Here is a 19,265-nt window from a genome sequence, read left to right as displayed (position 1 = left end):
ATAACAACTTATACTGTGACATTATTTTCACATTCTCATAGATCACAGCGGAATCCCGGCTTTCTCTCACCTTCTTTGTTTCCAGTTTCTGCAGGAACTGGAAGAGATGCGTTGTGCTGAACAGCTGCATTGGCGACGGCATTAGCAGTAACAGTAAAAGCTGTTTGTGGAACAAGCCGTGGCATCAGCGGCACCAGGCGACGACCTTCTATAGACCATTCGGAAGAGCTATTTGGTCCAGACATACTGAACAGAAACGCACAGTCTGTAAGTCATCTGACGAGTTCCCAAAATACTCAGTACTCTTATTTAAGTGAAGTTTTTCAACGGCGAAAGTCTAAAAGGCAGTTTCTAAAGACATACTAGAGCAATAATCTTCAACTGTCTTCACTTCATGAAAGCCCTTATATTTTTCCCACCTGATGCAGAAATTCTCCCACGGAAAATTTAAGAGATGCTGCTGCTTTTACTGTTTTGTTTCGCAGAGCCCTTAAAGGGACAGAGGTGTCTGGGTGTCACGCACAAAACCCCCACATCAGATTAGCTACTATTCAGGTAAAGTTGGTACATTCTGCTTCTGGATGAGATAAATACCTAGACATCCAATAGATTTCATAAAAGACTACTGAAATCGACGATGTTACAGAGAAAAACCCTAAGCTTCTAATGCAACCCTGGTTTTACCTGAACAGAAGGGTTTCTCAGACTTACTGAAGTCATTTCAAACAAGGCAACAGAACATTAAATGATTTAAATACACCCTTGAGCATCTTCCTCAGCAGAAACCGGCCTGCTGCTCTAATTTTCTCTTAACCTCAGTACTCGCACACAAACCAGAATGTTTCCAAAAAATGCTGTTCTTATCTAGTAGGAAAAGTGCTTCTGTTTACAACTGTTTTACACGAGTCATTTGTCCAATCAGCAAAACCGAAATGGCAGATTATTTTTCAGTGCTGTTACGTTCTTTAGCAGATCAACCCATTTAATGTTATTAATATATTCTGTAAAACAACTTCTCACGTGAACTACTGCAAGCAAGTTGCAGCAAAAGCTACCACAAATTAGTTTGTAAAATGCAGAGGATCTGCTCTGCTGTTAAATCCTGACACGGTTCAGCGTTCTTCATACATATTCATATCGTGTCAGCAGAGCTACATCAGCTGAGGTAAAAACCACATTTTTTAAATCAAAAATGAAACTAATAATGTTGCATATAGCAAAGCTAGCAAAGTCGGCTTTCCTAATGAGGTAGAGAATTCTCTAAGTCAAATACTCTACTACCAACCATCACTTACAAAGAATTACCAGAGGAAAAATAAAGAGATGCAGCACTTCACAACTGCACCTTGTCTGGATTATAATCTCTCTCTCATCCATTTGAAGTTCAACACCTCAGGACAAACTTTATGCTTGTTCTGTAAAATGCTTGCTTGTTCTGTAAAATGCTAACATCAGAACTAATACTTAAAAAGGAAACTCAATTCAAGAAAAGAATCCTGATTTGACAATTAAATGCTTATTTCTCTTTTGGTTTTTCCCCTTTCTTTAAAGCAGTGTAAGGAAGTTGGTGGTTTTTCTTTGGTAAACAGCGTATTTCTACTAAAATGTTAAATGTCCTTCTGCAGCACTAAAACAGCATGCTAATTCTGGCAAGTCTTGGATCAGACAATTGCTAACCCCCGCTATTTGTATGACTGCCTTTTTTTCTCCCCGTAACACCTAAGCCACAACAGTCAAATTTAAAAACCAAAGGTTGCAACACAGAAAAAGAAAAAAGAAAAAAAAAAAAAGAAACAGACACTTTCAACCCAGCTCCGTTTAAAGCCAGCTCTGAATAGTCAGACTCTAAGTAACTATCAAAGATACACAAGCCCTTGCCCTCTTCCTTCTCTCCACCTCTCAAAATCATGTGGACTTTGCAAAAGCAAACGCAAGGAGGATCCAGCCCAGTTGATGCCAGCAGGGCAGCTGCATCAAGCCGAGAACAGTGGACACTGATGTCATCAGTCAGCTTGCTGCAGGGGTTTTTTTTCCACTCTGACCATTTTTTTTTCTCTCTCTGTGCTGATAACACTGTTTTCCACTAATCTCTGCCACCTCTTTCCCTCTCTTTGTCTTTCTATGTAGTTAAGTCCCTCTTAGAACAACCTTTCCGAAAGGATTTAAATAAAATTAAAGGTAAAACAAAAAACACATTCATCCTGTTTCTGGATTTCTGTATTTTCTTCACCCTTTGTTTCTTCTGGTCTATCTTACAGAAAGCTCTTCATGACAAAAGACTGTTTCTTATATTGTTCTTGTACAGTGAACGGGAGGCCTTCAGATCCAACACGAAACGGTACTAAACAACTGTTTTATTTCCCTGATGTAAATCTGATACGTTAATTCCTTCATCCATACACTGTTTTAGCTACTGTTTTAGCTACTATTCTTTAAACCACCATCAGTCTTCAAAGTTCTGTTGTTCAGTTAAGGCATAACGGATTTTTCCAAAGGGAAGCTGTGGAAACCACGTAGAAAATGCCCTGTAACTTACTTGTGTGCAATAGTCGTTAGCCGTTCATCATTTACTGCTCTCCGAACTTCAGCACGATGTCGCTCCGTTGAAATACTATTAAAAAAACCCAGCAATATGTTTTAGTCAGAGGGAGACAGGAACATTTATCTAAAACTTCTAGGTAAAATTAAACTTATGAATAATCTACTCAAGAGACGAAAGGGAACAGGCATTTACATTTAAGAGATTGTCACTTAACTTTTGCTATCACAGCGAGAAAGAATGAATGTGTTACTGCTCAAAAATATTACTGAAGAATAAAAGGAACACGACTGCTCAGAAGGTAACCCTGCAAAACAGCCAGAATCCAACCTCCGAACGAGAGCAACACATTTAAAGCATGTGGTAGAAAAATTTCCACAGAACATGCAGCGTTCTTTCTTCATGTAACCTGGGCCCAAAAACCTTGAAGTCCTACCTTACCGAATTCTCCAAGCTAGCGCATACTCACGAGCTAGCTGTAATCCTTTAACACCCAGTATTTCACAAAACACCCACAAAACAGTAAAGCTTCAACCACAGAAGCACAGTTGTTTTCCTTATTAAAAACTCAAAGCAGGATAGGAATTAAACCTCCGCAAGATGGAGAATTACTTCTCTAAATTAAGGTTGGCTTTGTGATATTAGCGACAGAAAAAGCGGGCGGTATCTTAAAAGGAAACAGGCCATCGGTTCTTATTTTAAAAAAGGTCAGGGTTACCTAAGCACTTTAGAGAGTTCTCCAAGAAGATCCTTCTTCTCTTTCGTAAGGTCTCCCTGTGCACGTAAGGCACTGATGACACCTGCATATGCCTCCAGTTCTGAAGGATTAGAGCAAACAGTATTTCTATTTAATGCTTACAGCAAAGTGGGAAAAAAAAAAAAGCATGTTATTTTCAGTATTACTGGCAGTATTCTATTAATTTTCAAAATCATTAAGAGGAACATGTCTTTCAATTATTTAGTGCTTTCCAAAAAGAGACTGATGATTTAGAACTCTCTCAGTCAATTACTCTGCAGCGCACAGCTTTTCCATGAAACAATTGTATCATCACAGAGGATTATCTAGTTTATGAACCCAACGGAATATTTCAAGCTCTCTCGGAGCTGACAGTTCAGCCAGAAAGCTTGAAGAAACAGTCCCCAAATTTGGAGAGTAGTTCAGAAATCTCTAGAAGCAGCAGAAGAAAATCTTTAACACGTATCACTATTAAAAGTTCCACGGCAAAGCCTGGCTTGAAAAAGAAATACACTATCAAAAGAACAACTGATTTTTTCATAATGCCTTTCTTTATTAATTAGCACAGAAAACATCAGCCCTAGTTTGTTACATACAATCATCATAATCTTTTACGCCCATTTACTTGATACGGACAACTGCTTGAATCTGAAAAGAAAGCAACACACTGAATTAAACCTGCTCAACACAAAAAAAAACAATCCAGCTATTCCCAAGCGTAGAGCCATCATGAAGACTAACTCACAAAAATATAACTCTGATTTAACGTAAGTCTGTAATCCCAGGTGACCCAGGTAAATGTCATGCCATCGTTAAAAAAATAGTTCAAGGCTACTGAAACTTCTGAATTTTGTCCTACTAAGCAGGGTGAAAATACACCTAATGCAAATAAATAATGGAGACTGCTAATTTGCCAAAGAACAACTTCCTATTCTGAGCTCAGCACAGTTCAAGGAAATGCTACTGAAGCTCCTGCTTTAAACCAGAAATACAAATTCTTTTGACACATACATAGGTGCCTTTCATTCGGTACCCCCACTTCAGCAGCCAACCCGAACCAACCCCACAACAGATCCCAGCTAACCAAAAGCCAGAATAAAAGGGGCAGGCCAAAACCTAACACCTCTGAAGTTTGCTGCAAAAGAAAGACTGATGCTACTCTGAAAAGCTTTCAGTTTAGGATTCCAAAGAGCTAATTTACAAATCAAATCAAGGAATGGTGCTGAAAAGAAGTCCTGCTCTCCTCTCCTGTCCTGATAAAGCAGACAAAACACAAAGAGTGGCTTTGGTTAACTACACAGCCTGCACAGGGATGCTGAGTGACCTACCGAAGCATTTACAGCTTCAGTTGTAAAACATTCGCTAATTAATGCAATGGTTATTACTAATATCAACATTTATTTAGACAACCATGTTACAATATTTAAGATACTAATTATTTTCCTCTGTTAACAACATAAAGTAATTCTTAGATACAACCATATAATTATTTAGCACAGATAGATTTTTTTTTTTCCTTTCTGCATTTGTAATAGAGATCCTCTACACTAAGGCTTTAAAAATGCACACTCTGGCCTTTCAGAAGCTACTAAAGATTACAGAGCAGCTATAACTACTCTCCTCACCCTATTGCCTACGTAGCAATCACTAACTGGTGCACTCGCTTTCCGACACAAAACACACCAAAGGGCCAAAACAGGTTTAACAAATAAATATCATTATTTCCAGGGTAAGATGCTACCATCATCCCCTCATTCCGTTATAAACGACGAACGCTGCAGAACACCGCTAGGTCTTGCACACCTCGGGATGCATTTCACCCACGCCGGTGTATCCCACTATTGATGGCCAACCAAATAAGATGTTAGGCTGAGAGCTGGAGAAGCAGGACTCTACAAAGCAGGTGAATATTGCTGGGTATTATCGTTAGACACTGCCCGTGCTCCTTCACTCTCCAGTCTTGCAGTGCATCTCTTGAAACCGAGACCTTCTCTGCCCTAGAAGAAACACGGCTGCTACAGGCTCGGATCCTCTGTCACGCTGGCAGGGCCCCCTTGTGGGGACACAGCTCATGCCAGCAAAAAAAAAAAAGATTTTATATTTTTTTCTTACATATTTTTTTTTTTCCCCCTGTCAGCCTAGGTTATGTCATTGAAGGAGGTGTAGCTGCAGTTCTGTTTGGCTCAGCTGCACCAGCAAGGTTCTGCCAGCACACCGCCATCAGCTGGGCTGGAAGTTTTTTTTCCACGCTCCTAGCCAGCAGGGTTACGTTAACAAAAATTCAGCAGCACAGATCCGGTACAAATCTTTTGGCATCCGGCACTTTTCTCCTAGTTTTCGTACTTCTGGAGCCTCGCTTAAGACCTAGGGCTGTCACCTTAATGGATGGACAGCTCAGCTGCAATGTTGTGTGCCACATCTGCGTCACTGTTTCAACAGAACGCAAACCCCAGATTTCCAAGAAATGAAATAAAAAGGGCAAAGCGAGGGAAAATAAATTCTCAACTCTCAGAAAATAAAGCGGATGGCTTCATAATGTATGAGAACCTTGGCACAGTTACGAAGTACAGCACATCACCTTTTAACATTCCAGTAAAACGAGAACAAGGAAAGCTGTGACTTGACGGTCACAGGAAGTTAGGAGGGAGTCTCAACTTTCTTCCTGACATCATCTCCTAGATTATGCTCCCCAGAAGAAAATCTGAAAAGAAATCTAAGGGTTGTTTTTTTTTTTCTTCCCTTGTAGTATTACACATCATTTGAACGGCAAAAAAACCCACCCCTTAACTAAATAAAACGAAATTCAGCTCCAAGAACTCAAAAACAACTGCAGAAGGTCGGATCAATGGTCTAACAAAGGATTCTCTCTCCTGTGGTAGCTGGAAGTGAACACATGAGGAAAGAGCAAATATTTTTTATTACCTTCCAAAATACAAAAGCACTTCTCCTTCTACACATGTATTTACAAGGAGAGAGCACCAAAAAAAAACCCAATATGTTGGGGCAGGGGTCTTAGATATTGAACTACATTTGAAACAATACGAAGAGCTCCTGTTGTCGTGACAGTTAAGCGAGACCATTGTTTTCACACCTCCCTGATAGTTTGTGTAACTGCAAATCACAAACCATCACAATTTTTTTCTCCTGTTTCAAGGCTTTAGGATAATACCTTCACTACTTGAACTCAGTCCCACAGTGCCAGTTAAATAAGGGTTCCATGGGGGGGGTTGGTACAAAAAGGTGTCTCATACAGAACTGAAAAACAAACCAAGACCCTCCTCTCAGAGCATCCCACTGCACGTTCATAGTCGTAAAATGAACAGCAATGCAACACTGCAACACCAAAGCAGAGATGGACTAGGACATCCACAAGAGATCTGACCAAAAACCCAAACAATTCTGCTCTGTTCATTTCGCTCAGGCAGAGAGCATCTGCCAAACATCATTTTAAGCCAGGGCTGTCAAGCCAATGACACATGCAAAATGCAGGAAATGACTTGTAAGTTGCCTGTAGACATATTAAAGTATTTCATGGAAGCAGCAGGCAGGCAAATCTTAAAAGGGCAAACATACAGACCCACAAATTGTATCTTACTGTACCCAGTTTGCGAAGGATCCTCTTGCATTCATCTCTGCTGAGATCCAGAAGAGTTGGCCACACCACAGGCATCTTTCCCTTGTGTCTGCGCTCCCACAGAGCTCAGCCTCACTGAAAAAGCAACATAAACGCAGTAAATGCAAGTCCATCATCTATCGATTCCCCAAGCCGATTAATGCAAACTCTCCTCAGCCTGCTCACAACTCCACCAACACATTCGCTCCCATCCCCGCTCCAACCTTTGTAATGGCATGCTTTGCCATGCAGGAATTCAGCAGTTTCATAAGGGCACGGACTTCCTATACGCTCTTGCTCAGATCCATCACCCAAGCCTTTTTACCGAGTTTCCTATCTCCTTCTCCAGCCCTTTTCCATGCTGAAACGCTCTCCGAATTGATGTTCAAGTCTCCTCCCTCTCTTTATGCACAGAGCACCTATTATAAGAACTCTTCCAGCTAACCGCACGCTCCCCCTTCCCCCCGGGGAATGCATTTAGCACCAGCCTATTACATGACAGAATAGCAAAAACACCGTGAAAATTCGCTTTCCGCGTACCAACACCAGTCCCCCAAAACACCCAAACACGGGAACACCCCCTCGCCCGATTGCATCTCGGCGAGATTCCGGGGGTGGCGGGGAAGGAAGGAGCATCTCCTCGTTGCAACAAGGATAATAAAGGAAAAAAGGAAGCCAGAGGCGAGCGGGGCGAGCCGGCTTGGGCCAGCCCGCGGCCGCGCCGCGCTCCCCGGGCAAGGAACGGCACAGCGGGGGGGTGGGCACCGGGAACAAAAGCCCCGGCGCCGTCGCACCTTCCAGCGCGGGGCTGGAGGGGGGGAGGATCTCCTACAAGGGCGCCCGGAGGCAGACGCCACACCGGGACTCCCCGCCCGCCCTTCCCGGAGCCTCCACGGCCCTCGACGTGGGGGACCGGCGGGAGCCAGGCGGCGCAGGGTCCCCGCCGGGCTCGGGGGCGGCCGCCCCCGGGGCCCCCGCCGGCAGGAGGGAGGGAAGGAGGGAGCGGGCGGCGGCCGCTGCTTCCCCGCGACAGGCACAGGAGCGGCGCCGGCGGCCTGCAGGCGGGGGACGGGGCGCTGCCCGCGGGCCCGGGCCCCTGAGGGAGCGGCGGGTCCCCGCCGTCCGGGGAAGGGGAGCTGCCCCTCTCCCCGAGGGGGAGCGCCCCGGGCAAAGCGGGGAGGCGCGGCGGCGCTGCCGGGGAGCGGGACCCACCTGCCCGGCCGTGCCTGGCACATCGAAAGGCTCCTCGGTGGCAGAGCCCCTCCTCCCCCCCGGTGCCGCTCTCGGGTTTGTTTAGTGGCGGCGGCGGCGGCGGCAGCGCTTCCCCGGGCGAAGATGGCGGCGGGACACACTGCTCATGCGCGGGCGCCGCGGGGCACGCCGGGAGTTGTAGTCCTCTCCCCCCCCCCAAGCCGCCACCCTCTGCGAACGAGGAGATGGAAGAAGCGGGCGCCAAGATGGCGCGGGCGGGCGAGCGGCGCATGCGCGGCGGCGCGGAGCACGCCTGGGAGCTGTAGTCCCCTCGGCGTTTGTCGACGCGGTGGGAAGCGGCGCCGGCCGTCCCGCCATGGCCCGGCGGCGGGTACGGGCAGCGGGAGGGGACAAACACATCTCCCCCCCCCTCCCCCCCCCCCCCCGCCTTGTCCGCTGCTGCTGCGTAAGGCCGCTTCATCGCGGCGTCGCTTCCACGCAACCCCCGCGTACCCCTAAACTTTAGGCATTAACGGCTGGCGGCTGCTTCTGCAAAGAAATCGGGCATCAGCCCTGACGTCACTTGGCCCTTTCCAGCTTTCTGACTCCCAACCGGCACCGGTTACGCGGGGCGGAGGGCTGTAGTCAGCCGCGCTTCTGGGCAAACAATGCGGCCACAAACCCACGCCCTAAAGCCGCCCTCACAACCGCTTCGGGGTGTTTCTGCTCCCCGCTGTAATTCGTCAACCACGAGCGCCGATTTCGGAGCCCTGGGCCTGGCAGCTATTTTGTATTTCACAGCGTTTATAACTTTTTTTTTTTTTTTTTTTCCCCCTGCAGATTTCCGAGAAAAGCGGTCGATTATATCTCTTTAAAGTCCTGAGATCAGGTTGGAAAAAGAAAATAAAATCTATCTGGGCTGCAGCTGAAGCTTAAGAGCAAAGGATCTGATTGTGGCTGCGTGTTGCAGCGAGAAAGTTTAAAAAAAAAAAAAAAAAATCCAATCTGTAAAACCGATCGCTGGAAAATCACAGCAAAGTCCCTTCAGGAGGAGGTTTTGCTCCCGGGTCTCCATCTCGCAGGGCTTCATTTTTGCTGCAGGCACTTGTTTTCCACGCTTCATCTTGCACGCTTTCTGATTTTGCAAAGCGAACAGGCGCCCTGGGGATGGGCAGTTTGATGAAGAGGAGGGAAGGGCTCCTCCTTGTTCTGCTCTCTTCCGGAAAATCGTATTTTATAGTTGGCTTTCAGGATGCCAGAAGCAGCTGGACGTTTGCTGAGGTGAGGACAAGGAGGACGGACGGTGTGCGTGAATCGCAACACCTATTTCCAGATCAGCAAGTGCTGTTATTTCCACCTAAGTATAGCTAAAAATGTTTCTTCCCTGTGATCATTGATGAACATTGTCTCACTTGTGATTTCCCATCGTTCTTCACAGCGGTATAAATCTCAAGCACTTGAAAACGATTATACCAAACAGTAAAAGAGAGCTAGAACAATTTTCCTACTTTTGTGATGCCTTCCTGAACAAGAACCAGCTGAAGACAAGCAGCAGCATCTCTGCATGATATTACCTAATGAAAATAAAAGTCCTCAGCTTTGCACAAAACTGAGGAAGATGCAGACCAGGTTAGCGCCAGAAGTTGAAGTTTCCCTTTGCAGATGGGAGACTCCACTGCAAACTTGTTGACGTTCTAGCCAAACTCCCGGAATACAGAAGTGAAACTACGTTTGGGAAGGAGACATGGCTTTATTTGATAGCGTGCAGAATTGGACACTCGGGGAAAGTTCCCAAATCGAGTGCAAAGCTGAACAGAAAAGGCATATTTACGTACTAGAACCTGATTATCTCGATTACGTGCCACACACATTGTTACTTTTCATACTCAACTCCACCTTTCTACCCAATTTGTCTATTGCTGGCGTTGCAAGACTACACTCTGCACACGCAGGGGCCTCGGGTGGTGGTCGGTGGTCGTTTGGGTGAGCACCCCATGGTCATTCCGAGACAAAGTTCACTTCAGGGAGCAGCTGGAGTTGTTATCCTTGCAGAAACGCTTTGCCAGCCTTCAGCCACCCTTGGCTGCTCGGTTAGCTCAAGGCGTTGAAGCTGTTATCTGCAGGTAAGAAGCATTCTGTGCATCCTCCACTGCAAGTCCTGGGAGTTGTTGCTTTGTTTTTACCCAAAGTTTTCCCATGTACGGTATACAATGCTAAAAAGGACAAAGGCATTACTAGAAAATATTTACAAAAGGCAATGGCCAAACACTGTCAGTGCCAAACTCATCTGGAAATGTCTTTTAGTCGAATTACTCCGGTCAATAGGAAGAGGCAGGACAGCCTTGCCGCTTACCAGAATAAAACACATTTTTTGAGGTTTATTCATCAGTCATAACTGTTGATGATCTAGCAGAGCGTCGTTTTTATTGCATCTGAGGTGTTAACAGATCATTCCATGAGCAAGAAACCACCAAAACCTCTTTTTCAAAGAAAATTTATCTACTAAGGTGTAGGTTTTAACTGAATGTTTTGTTCAAGTTTGCGTGTTTATTAATTTACTCTATTCTCAGTGAAACCTCTGTTAACAACACAGCTCAGAGAGAGCACAAATACATTTTCTCAGCGCTGCTCAGCAGCTGTATTTGTTAAACTTCTTGAGATGAATTCGGTATTTTTTTCAGATCTCTAAATTTTTTTTTTTTCAAATGTGGATGAAACTGGCCAACAGGATCAGGAGTTATTACGTGGATCAGAAGTTATTATGGGCAAGGTGGACAGACACACACTGACACTCACGTACGTATGTATGCACTCAAGGAAATGGCATACGCTTCCTTTCCTTCGGCACGCAGAACAGAAAGAAGATGGAAAAAATGAGCCAGTTATGTACGAAGTGTCTGAAGCTGCGCTATTGCTGCATTTCCACAGATGTCGTAAAATGATTTCCAAGAATACTTTTTATTTTTATTAGGGATGAAGACCCAGACTTAGAAAGATGTGAGAGCAGTCCAGAAGTCTGAAGGCCAAATTCTGCTTGTAGTTACGGCAGCAAAATTGCCATTTACTTCAGGTTAACCTACAATCAATTCTCCATTACCCATAAAAATGGGAGCACTGAGATACTATGGACAAGGGAAAAATAAAACAAAACACATAAATAATGAGTCCTGGAAAGCACAAGTAACTTGAACCAAGGCCAGAGCTCTGCAGTGGTTGATCAATTGGGATGGATCTACCAAGGTTGTCCCAGCAGAGAAGCAGAGATGAGTCCCAGCAGATGCACCAGAGATACCCCCGAGCCCAGCAGGCTCCGGTCAGGAGGGTCTTCTTGAGTCAAGAAGCCCTAAGCAGTCCCAGGAGCTGCACAGATATTTCCATAAGACTAAATTAAGGTTATCTGGACTCAGAATGACTGCATGCAGCCAGCTTGGATCCTCTAGTCTAATCCAGGGAGATCACCCGGAGACTGAGACTTGACTTTCTTCATGTCTAATAAACAAAATGACAAGTGTTCCAGTTACAGACTAAAAAACAATTAAAATGAAGACAATATGGTTTAGGCTTAATTCATTAATACAGAAACATGGCTAAATGTCCTGCAGGTGAATTTTTCTCAGTGAATTCATATAAAATAAATGGATTCATTTTGGGTAAAGGAACTGAGGTGGGTTGACCCTGGCCAGATGCCAGGTGCCCAGCAAAGCCACTCTTATCACTCCCCCTCCTCAACTGGGCAGGGGAGAGGGAAAAAAAACCCAAAACAACAGGCTTGTGGGGTTGAGACAAGGACAGGGAGATCACTCAACGTTTACCGTCACGGGCAAAACAGACTCAACTTCAGAAAAATGTGATTTATTACCAATTAACTCAGAGAGGAGTAATGAGAAATAAACCCAAATCTTAAAACACGTTCCCCCCACCCCTCCCTCCTTTCCTGGGCTTAACCTTGTTCCCGATTTCTCTCCCTCCTCCCCACGCCCCAAGCGGCGCAGGGGGGGCAACAGGGAATGGAGTTGTGGTCAGTTCATCACTGTTGTTCCTGCCGCTCCTTCCTCCTCAGGGAGAGGATTCCTCACACGTTTCCCCTGCTCCAATGTGGGGGACCTCTCACGGGAGACAGTCCTCCGTGACTTCTCCAGCGTGAGTCTTCCCACGGGTTCAGTCCTTCATGAACTGCTCCAGCGTGGGTCTCCTCCATGGGGTGCCGTCCTTCAGGAACCGACTGCTCCAGCGTGAGCCCCCTCACGGGGTCACCAGCAGCAAACCTGCTCCAGCGGGGGCTGCTCTCTCTCCACGGGCCACAGGTCCTGCCAGGAGCCTGCTCCGGTGCAGGCTTCCCACGGGGTCACAGCTTCCTTCAGGCACCCACCTCCTCCGGCGTGGGGTCCTCCCCGGGGTGCAGGCAGTCATCTGCTCCCCCGCCCACGGGCTGCAGGGGCACAGCCTGCCTCACCGTGGTCTTCCCCACAGGCCGCAGGGGAATCGCTGCTCAGGCGCCTGGAGCATCTCCTGCCCCTCCTTCTGCACTGACCTGGGTGTCTGCAGGATGTTTCTCTCCCATATTCTCACTCCTCTCCCTTGCTGCAATTCCTGCTGCTCAACAACTTTTTTCACTCTCTTAAATACATTATCCCAGAGGCAAAACCACCGTCGCTGATGGGCTCGGCCTCGGCCAGCAGCGGGTCTGTCTCAAAAGCCGGCTGGCGTTGGCTGTGTCTGACATAGGGGAAACTTGTAGCAGCTTCGTACAGAAGCCACCCCTGTAACCCCCCTGCTACCAAAACCTTGCCATGCAGGGCCGTTACAGGAATAAAATGCAGAATGTCAAAACGCCAGTGTTTTTTCTAGCCTTAGTTGCCTCCCAGTTTAATGTTAATCACTTTCTTAGTTCTCTTTACCTACATCTTCAGTCTCCGACTGAGTTACCATTCCAGGAGGCCCAAAACTACAGAGCACTTTCTGACTGTTCAGAAAGTGAAACAACAGACAAACTTGTCGAGGGCAGCAACGCTTCGTCTTCTTTCCTAAGGAGGCAAGGCTCAACAACGTAAAAAGCCCACAAGATAAAGGTAGTTTGTAATAATCCATTTTATTAGGCAGTCGAGGCGAGCTGAGAACTCAAATCACTAAAACAGCTTCAGGCAATAAATCACTGAGTTTTTGTAGCTTAGGCTGGTACCTTAGCTCTAAATGCGTTAACAGCAGCCCACCGTTAGCTTTGCTGTTACAGCCAGCAGAGGTGAAACTGGGGCTCATCAGGACCTGCAGCGTTCTTCATCGGATGGTGACCTAGAGAGCAACCCTGTACAAGTTGTGTCACCCCTCTTGTGCCTCTGTTTCCCACTTTTAGAAAGCATTTTAAAAACGAATTCTATTTGGTGGTACACAAAAGCCACACATTGTTATTTATAACAGCACCCTGCTGGGTATTCTTTGTAAAAATTTGCTCAATTATATGCATTTAAGCAAAATTTGTTCCTCCTCCCAGTAAGGGAAAGAAATAATAGTGCCCATCCAGCACTCCTGACATCCTCAAATCCCCATCAGCTTAAGTAATACGATTCTCATCAATTACAGCCACTGATCTAATTAATTAAACTTTCTGGGTGCTAACAGAATAATCTATGTCTCACCATACTTCCTTCTATCCCTTAAGACGATGGAAGGGGGAAGACAATGAGCTGGAGCTTGGAAGCCTCAGCGGTGAGATGGCCCAAGGGGAAAGCAGCGATTTTCACGTGGAGAAAGTGATTTGTATGCAGCCCGGGTCACCAGGACAAAGCTGCACTTCTCAGCTCTTCGGGGGCTTGTAGGAAACGAGCACAGCAGCCTCGCTGCGGTTCCTCCTGGATTCTTAACTGCATCTCCACTTGCATCGCTGCAACCTCATTGACACAGGCTCCGAAATAATCCTTTTTCTTCAGAGCAAGGATTCAAACAATCCTTTTCCTTCTACTTTCCCGGGTGGAAGAGAGGCACATCAGCTTGGTGCTAGATGAGAACCACGCACAGCCACTGCAGCTGCTGCTTTTCTGCCAGCAACGGTGAATTTTCAGCTCCCAAGAGTCTTCTGGTGGTAATTTCCAAAGTTAAATTAAGGAAAAAAAAAAATACCATTTGTATCAGCCTGTCAGCAATTGAGAAAAGAAGAAAGAAACCCTCCATGCTTTTATACCAAGATGAATGCAACATTGTAGGTAATTTGAGGTTTTAAGGAATCTAAAGACCATTTAAAGTATCTCCTATGCTTGCACAAGAGAGAAATAGCCTGGATTCTAACAAATGTTAAATTATTTCTTGTTCTGCTTTTGTTTCCGAGTTAAATGGCCTAACTAATGGAGTTTCCACTTCTCTTAAGAGGTTATTCAGCGACTTGATACACTTTTCTGACACAAGCATCTCCGTTTTGATTTCATTCTATCACCCTCAAACCACTCCTAAACTCTCTCTTCCTCCTCAAACCCTTTCCCATCACATTTTTTTTCAACCTGGCTCACATATGAACTGAAGCCTCAGCAACATTTAGGCGCTGGCAGCTTTCCAGCAGAGCCTTTTATATACAGCCTTGTCAGATACAGGGATTGTCACCCAGGAGTATTTGTTTTTAAATCCACAAAGATATTTCAGCTACTTTCACTGAAGATAGCTTTGTGTTGCCAGTTAATAGCTTTTTTTTTCCCCCTCTTATAAGCAATATACACTATATTCAACATATGTATTTATTTTACAAATAGTAAGAGCTTCAGTGCGGAAAGAACCTAAATTCAGCAAGGCTTAAATCCATCAAAATGCCACCGTGCATCAAGTTGAGCGCATATTTGCACATTTTGCTACACTGAGGCAAAAACTTGATTATATAACCTCAGATAATGAAAAAAAAAAAAAACAACCCACTTCATTGTGTCATTCTGCGGCACATCAAGGAGCAAATTAAAGTCGGTGCCCTCTGCAGATGCAAACCTCCGTCCTCTCTGTAGCGTGCTGTATTGGTGGGGAACGCAGAAACTTGCTGGGAAGAAAGCAAAGGCGCTTCTCAGAATAGAAAGCGTGGGAATAAGGCAAAGTACCACAGTTATCGCTCCACGGCACAACTGGTGTCCTTATCTATGGTCACACACGCGTGTTACAATCCAGGGGCAACTCCAGCACACGGCTGTGGTTCAAGGGAACATATCCCAGATTAGCATTTAGCAGAACTCAGCCACACTAGGACCTGATTTTTTTTGGGGGGGGGAGCTTGCACGTTCTCCCTCGAGCTGCACTTTTAACCCACCTACAGGCCGTATTGCTTCGAAGTTCGAGACAACTCATCAGGGAGTTATTTGCTCCTGATTTTGACTGAATAATTTGCTCCTGATTTTGACTGCATATTTTTAGATGGGCTACATAAATGCTGGGGAAGCAAGTCAACGTATTAACGGTAAAGAATGTGTTTGCTCACTCTGTGGAGACTGGGTAACAAAGGCAGCTCCATAGACAACAGGATAAACAGTTAACGATTGTAATTACCTAATGGCTGATGAAAGCCGGCATTTGCTTATCTGGACAATGACCGACCTCGTTTTTCCTAGCAATATGATCATTTATATACTCTTTATGCCCAATTGTTTTTGAAGGATGCCATTCATCTGCTGTGCCCTGATTTCAAGGAATTATATTAATCCCAGAACACCTTACAAAAAAAAGGGAAAGTTTACTTAAACGTGTAGTATCATTGCAGGGTGAAAACAGCAATGGAAAAGGAAAGCAAGCTGGCGCTGAAGTTTGCAAACCAGAGAGAGGAACATTTTTGTCACTGTGCAGCCTTCACTAAAACTTTCGGAGGAGTTCATGTACTTTTTGAGAGGTTGGTGTCAACACCAGGGGTTAGCAAGGCTTGGGCAGAGAAATAAAGACCACCTGTCACTCCTGGGCTGGGGCAAGCAACTAGGGAAAACAAAAGATGGCTCAGGTTCCCTCACTTTAACGCCTTCATGGTGATATAAAGACCTGTCTCTCCGTTAGCATGTGTTGCCCGCAGAGCAGCACACTAGGCTGGAATCCCCCGCTTGGGCTGGCTGGACGCTTCAGAAACTGCAGCAGCGCCGGTGGAAGGTGGGATTTGGCTCAGAGCAGTTGCTTGTCATTAAGAAGGTCATTTGGAAAGCTATGCCTGTGCACAAAATCATGTAATTTGGGCAGAACCCTGACACAAACGACACCCTCACATGAAAATACGGCGCTGCAAAGCCAACAGCCCTCAGGATTTCCTCATACTGAAGACCTGATACAAAACTTGGGAAGATCAGCATTCTTTCAAACAGAATCATTAAAAAAAAACCAAAGACCCCAGTGAAATAGGGAAAATGCAATGGGAATTGGGTTGGATAACCTTTAAATATCATCACAGACATTGCTACATTTCATTTGCAAAAAAACTATCCGTGAGGGAGAAGCCAGGGCGCTGCATCACTCCAGCTCAGAGGTCCTCTCCCGCACAGTGTGCAAGACCCAAGTTACTCCCCACCTTTGCCTTCCCGTTCTCCAGAACTGTAGGCAAACCCTGGACGTAAGTCACTTGTTTTTCATCCTGTCACTGTGAATTTCTGGATACAGATCTACCAAAACACCTCTACGGGATTAACCTGATGTCCTTTGCGTTCTTATAGACGGGTTATCCCAACAACTCTGCAGCTGTAAGGCTTGCAAGAGAATATAATAGTAATAAGAGTCATGAAAGCATTGCAGGCTTCAAATATGCTCCTGCAAATGAACTTTGAATAGCAGGAAACCTATGTGCAGGAGTACACAGTCGCACTTAAACAGGACAATCAGAAAACACAGACATAGCCTTCAGCCTGGGAAAGAGACATTCAGTTCATTTCCAGAAGTGCATTAAAGAGGTTATTTTACAACCACTATTATGTGCCAGAGAATCCTGGATTTAAGATACAGCTGACCTTAAAGATACAGCGGGGAAATAAAGCGAATAAAAAATCCACGCAAACACACAGAATTCCTTTAAGAATCATTTATCCAGGGAACACAGATTATATGGACCACACTACTAATACAGTCCATAATCTCCATTCCTTGTCAGCAATGGGCAGGCACTTGGAAATATACAGCGAACAATAATCTGGAGGATTATTTAAGACATAAAATCACCAACCTACAAATTATATATGTACACATTAAAGGCTACTCTGCAGGAAAAAAGAGGTTTTGGTGATTTCTCTACAACAGAAGCTAATTTTTGGAATCTTCAAGGAAGTAGTAATGTAAACGAATTGTCTTTAAAAATAATGGGCTTCTAGTAACATTGTTGGGCTTTCAAAATAAAGTTCATTATCTTTTAATCCCATAGGAACCACTTAAAAATTACTCGCCCCACAAAAAACACCATCCAGCAGACCTCAGCAGATTAACTTTACGCACAAGTCACCGCATGCCCTTCATTAGGAAAGGTCACATGCAAATATATTCACCTTTAGAAGACAGCAGCCACAACGTGCTTGTATAGCGATTCAAATGACACAGATCACCAGAATCTTCAGTCAGAAATAGGTGCTGATTAATTTCTTTTTAATACTGCCATTATGATGTTCTGGTTTGGCTTGTTCAGAACCCTAAGTAGGAGTTTCAGCACGCACGTGCTTGTGCTTGGTGAATCAATTTGGAGGAGAAAAGGCCCTTCAGTCGCGGGCAAAAGATAATAATTATATAAGGGTGAAAAAGTTTTTTTTTTTCTACTGAAACAGGTTCTAAGTGTTTAAATTTCACACTAAGATTATGCAATTACACTTCTAAATTATTACGGCACTTGAAAATGATCCTGCTCTCCTTTTGATGTCCTCTCGTGTCAGCGTGAACATTTAGGCAACTGCACATCAAATCAGATGGCAGTTACCCAAATTAAATCTAACCTAAAGATAAATGAATTAAAAATGTATCTAAAAAAAGGTTACCTATCTGATTAACTCCCTTATACAGTTCATTGATACAAACGTTAGCAATTGCCCAGTAAAGTGAAAGCAGTCAGGGGCAGCTAAACTTATCTTTAGCATTGACTTAAATGACTACTCAAAAAGAATGAACGCAGCTACATGCCTGAGTCAAGAGGTCTGGCAAAGAATTCACACCAAATAAATGGATGTTATTGAAACCAGCCCAATGAAGCACGCTTTGAGACTCCTAGCTTGAAGGGTAACGTGATGACAAGGCTGCCTCAGAGAAAAAGACAGCTTTCGTCCTACTCATACTGAACAGAAAAAGCTTGCAAGTTTTGAAGCCAGCCAAAAGGAATCAGACAAGTAATTTTTTTTGCTGTTTTTCCTTTATGCACTTTTTTTAAAAGACATACTTCGGCTGTTTCGTACCTTTGGATTACGCTTCCTAAAGCCCAACAAATCTCCATGTCGGGATGCTTTTTATGTGCCTTTAAAGATACACGAAAGATGTATCACAGCTGAATTCTTACGCCATAGCACTATTATACCTGAAACAACTATCATTTGCCATCAGCACTGACAGATTTCACAGCTGCTGTATCTACTCCCTCATACTGGCAGGCCACATTGGATGAACGAGCCTTTTTCTTCTTTCGACTACGCGGTTTTCTGCTTCCTGTTTCTTTTTTTTCTAAGCGTTGTTTCATTTTCACCCATGAAAGACACGACAAGGTCTTCACACTAGGTATACTCCCTGCTTTATTACTCAAAACACTCGTTCCTCTCGTCATCCATCCGGGCTGTGGAGTCACAAAATCTTCCTAAAGAGCGAAACAGAAGAAAAGAGACAAGAGAAGAAGATTATGACCTCGTTGTACAGCCACAGTTCATCTTTAAGGCAAATATACTCACCCTACAACACACAGACACGCTGCTCGCCACCCCGCAGCGACCCGGCGGAAGACAGGCCGGCCCCGCCGGGCACCCGCGCCTTTACGCATGCGCCACGCGCCCCCCCCTCCCGCGCCCCCCCGGCGGCTGCTCCTCCTGCGCAGGCGCGCGCGCGCCTCCGGCACGGCAAGGCGCCACCGCGCCGCCGACGCATGCGCACCGCTCATCCGGGCCCCACGGTTGAAGGCGCCGCGCATGGGCACTCTGCCGCGGGCGGCCAGGCGCGGGGCGTTGTGGGAAGGAGGCGGCTCTTGTCCCGGCGGAGGGTGGCGGTGAATCCTCCCGGCCGCTCACAGCAGTGTAGAG

General features: G+C 45.4%; 1 protein-coding gene and 1 long non-coding RNA gene across 8 annotated transcripts in view; both read right to left on the bottom strand.

Annotated features, from left to right (window-relative positions):
- EMSY (EMSY transcriptional repressor, BRCA2 interacting) overlaps positions 1-6,945 on the bottom strand; it is a 38,051-nt gene extending 31,106 nt beyond the window's left edge. For all 4 annotated transcript variants that reach the window (XM_086481639.1, XM_086481641.1, XM_086481638.1 and 1 more), the window contains exons 1-4: positions 6,876-6,945; positions 3,258-3,357; positions 2,537-2,611; positions 71-246 (exon numbers count right to left, since the gene is read on the bottom strand). In XM_086481639.1, the coding sequence (XP_086337765.1) occupies positions 71-246; positions 2,537-2,611; positions 3,258-3,357; positions 6,876-6,945 (421 nt within the window). The remainder of the gene's footprint in view (positions 1-70; positions 247-2,536; positions 2,612-3,257; positions 3,358-6,875) is intronic.
- Positions 6,946-13,149: 6,204 nt separating this feature from the next.
- Positions 13,150-18,976, bottom strand: LOC147416167 (uncharacterized). 4 transcript variants are annotated; one of them, XR_015184222.1, is made up of 4 exons: positions 18,921-18,976; positions 17,547-18,829; positions 14,974-15,088; positions 13,150-14,149 (listed from the first exon to the last, which is right to left on the bottom strand). It is a non-coding gene; the product is annotated as an uncharacterized LOC147416167 (long non-coding RNA). The 4 variants fall into 4 exon arrangements; XR_015184221.1 differs by having other exon boundaries at positions 17,547-18,976; XR_015184223.1 differs by having other exon boundaries at positions 13,150-14,146; positions 17,547-18,976.
- Between the last annotated feature and the right edge of the window lie 289 nt (positions 18,977-19,265).

Source organism: Leptosomus discolor, chromosome 1 (assembly GCF_034619465.1).
Source record: "Leptosomus discolor isolate bLepDis1 chromosome 1, bLepDis1.hap2, whole genome shotgun sequence".
Lineage (NCBI taxonomy): Eukaryota > Metazoa > Chordata > Aves > Leptosomiformes > Leptosomidae > Leptosomus > Leptosomus discolor.
This window is presented reverse-complemented; position numbering and strand designations above follow the sequence as displayed.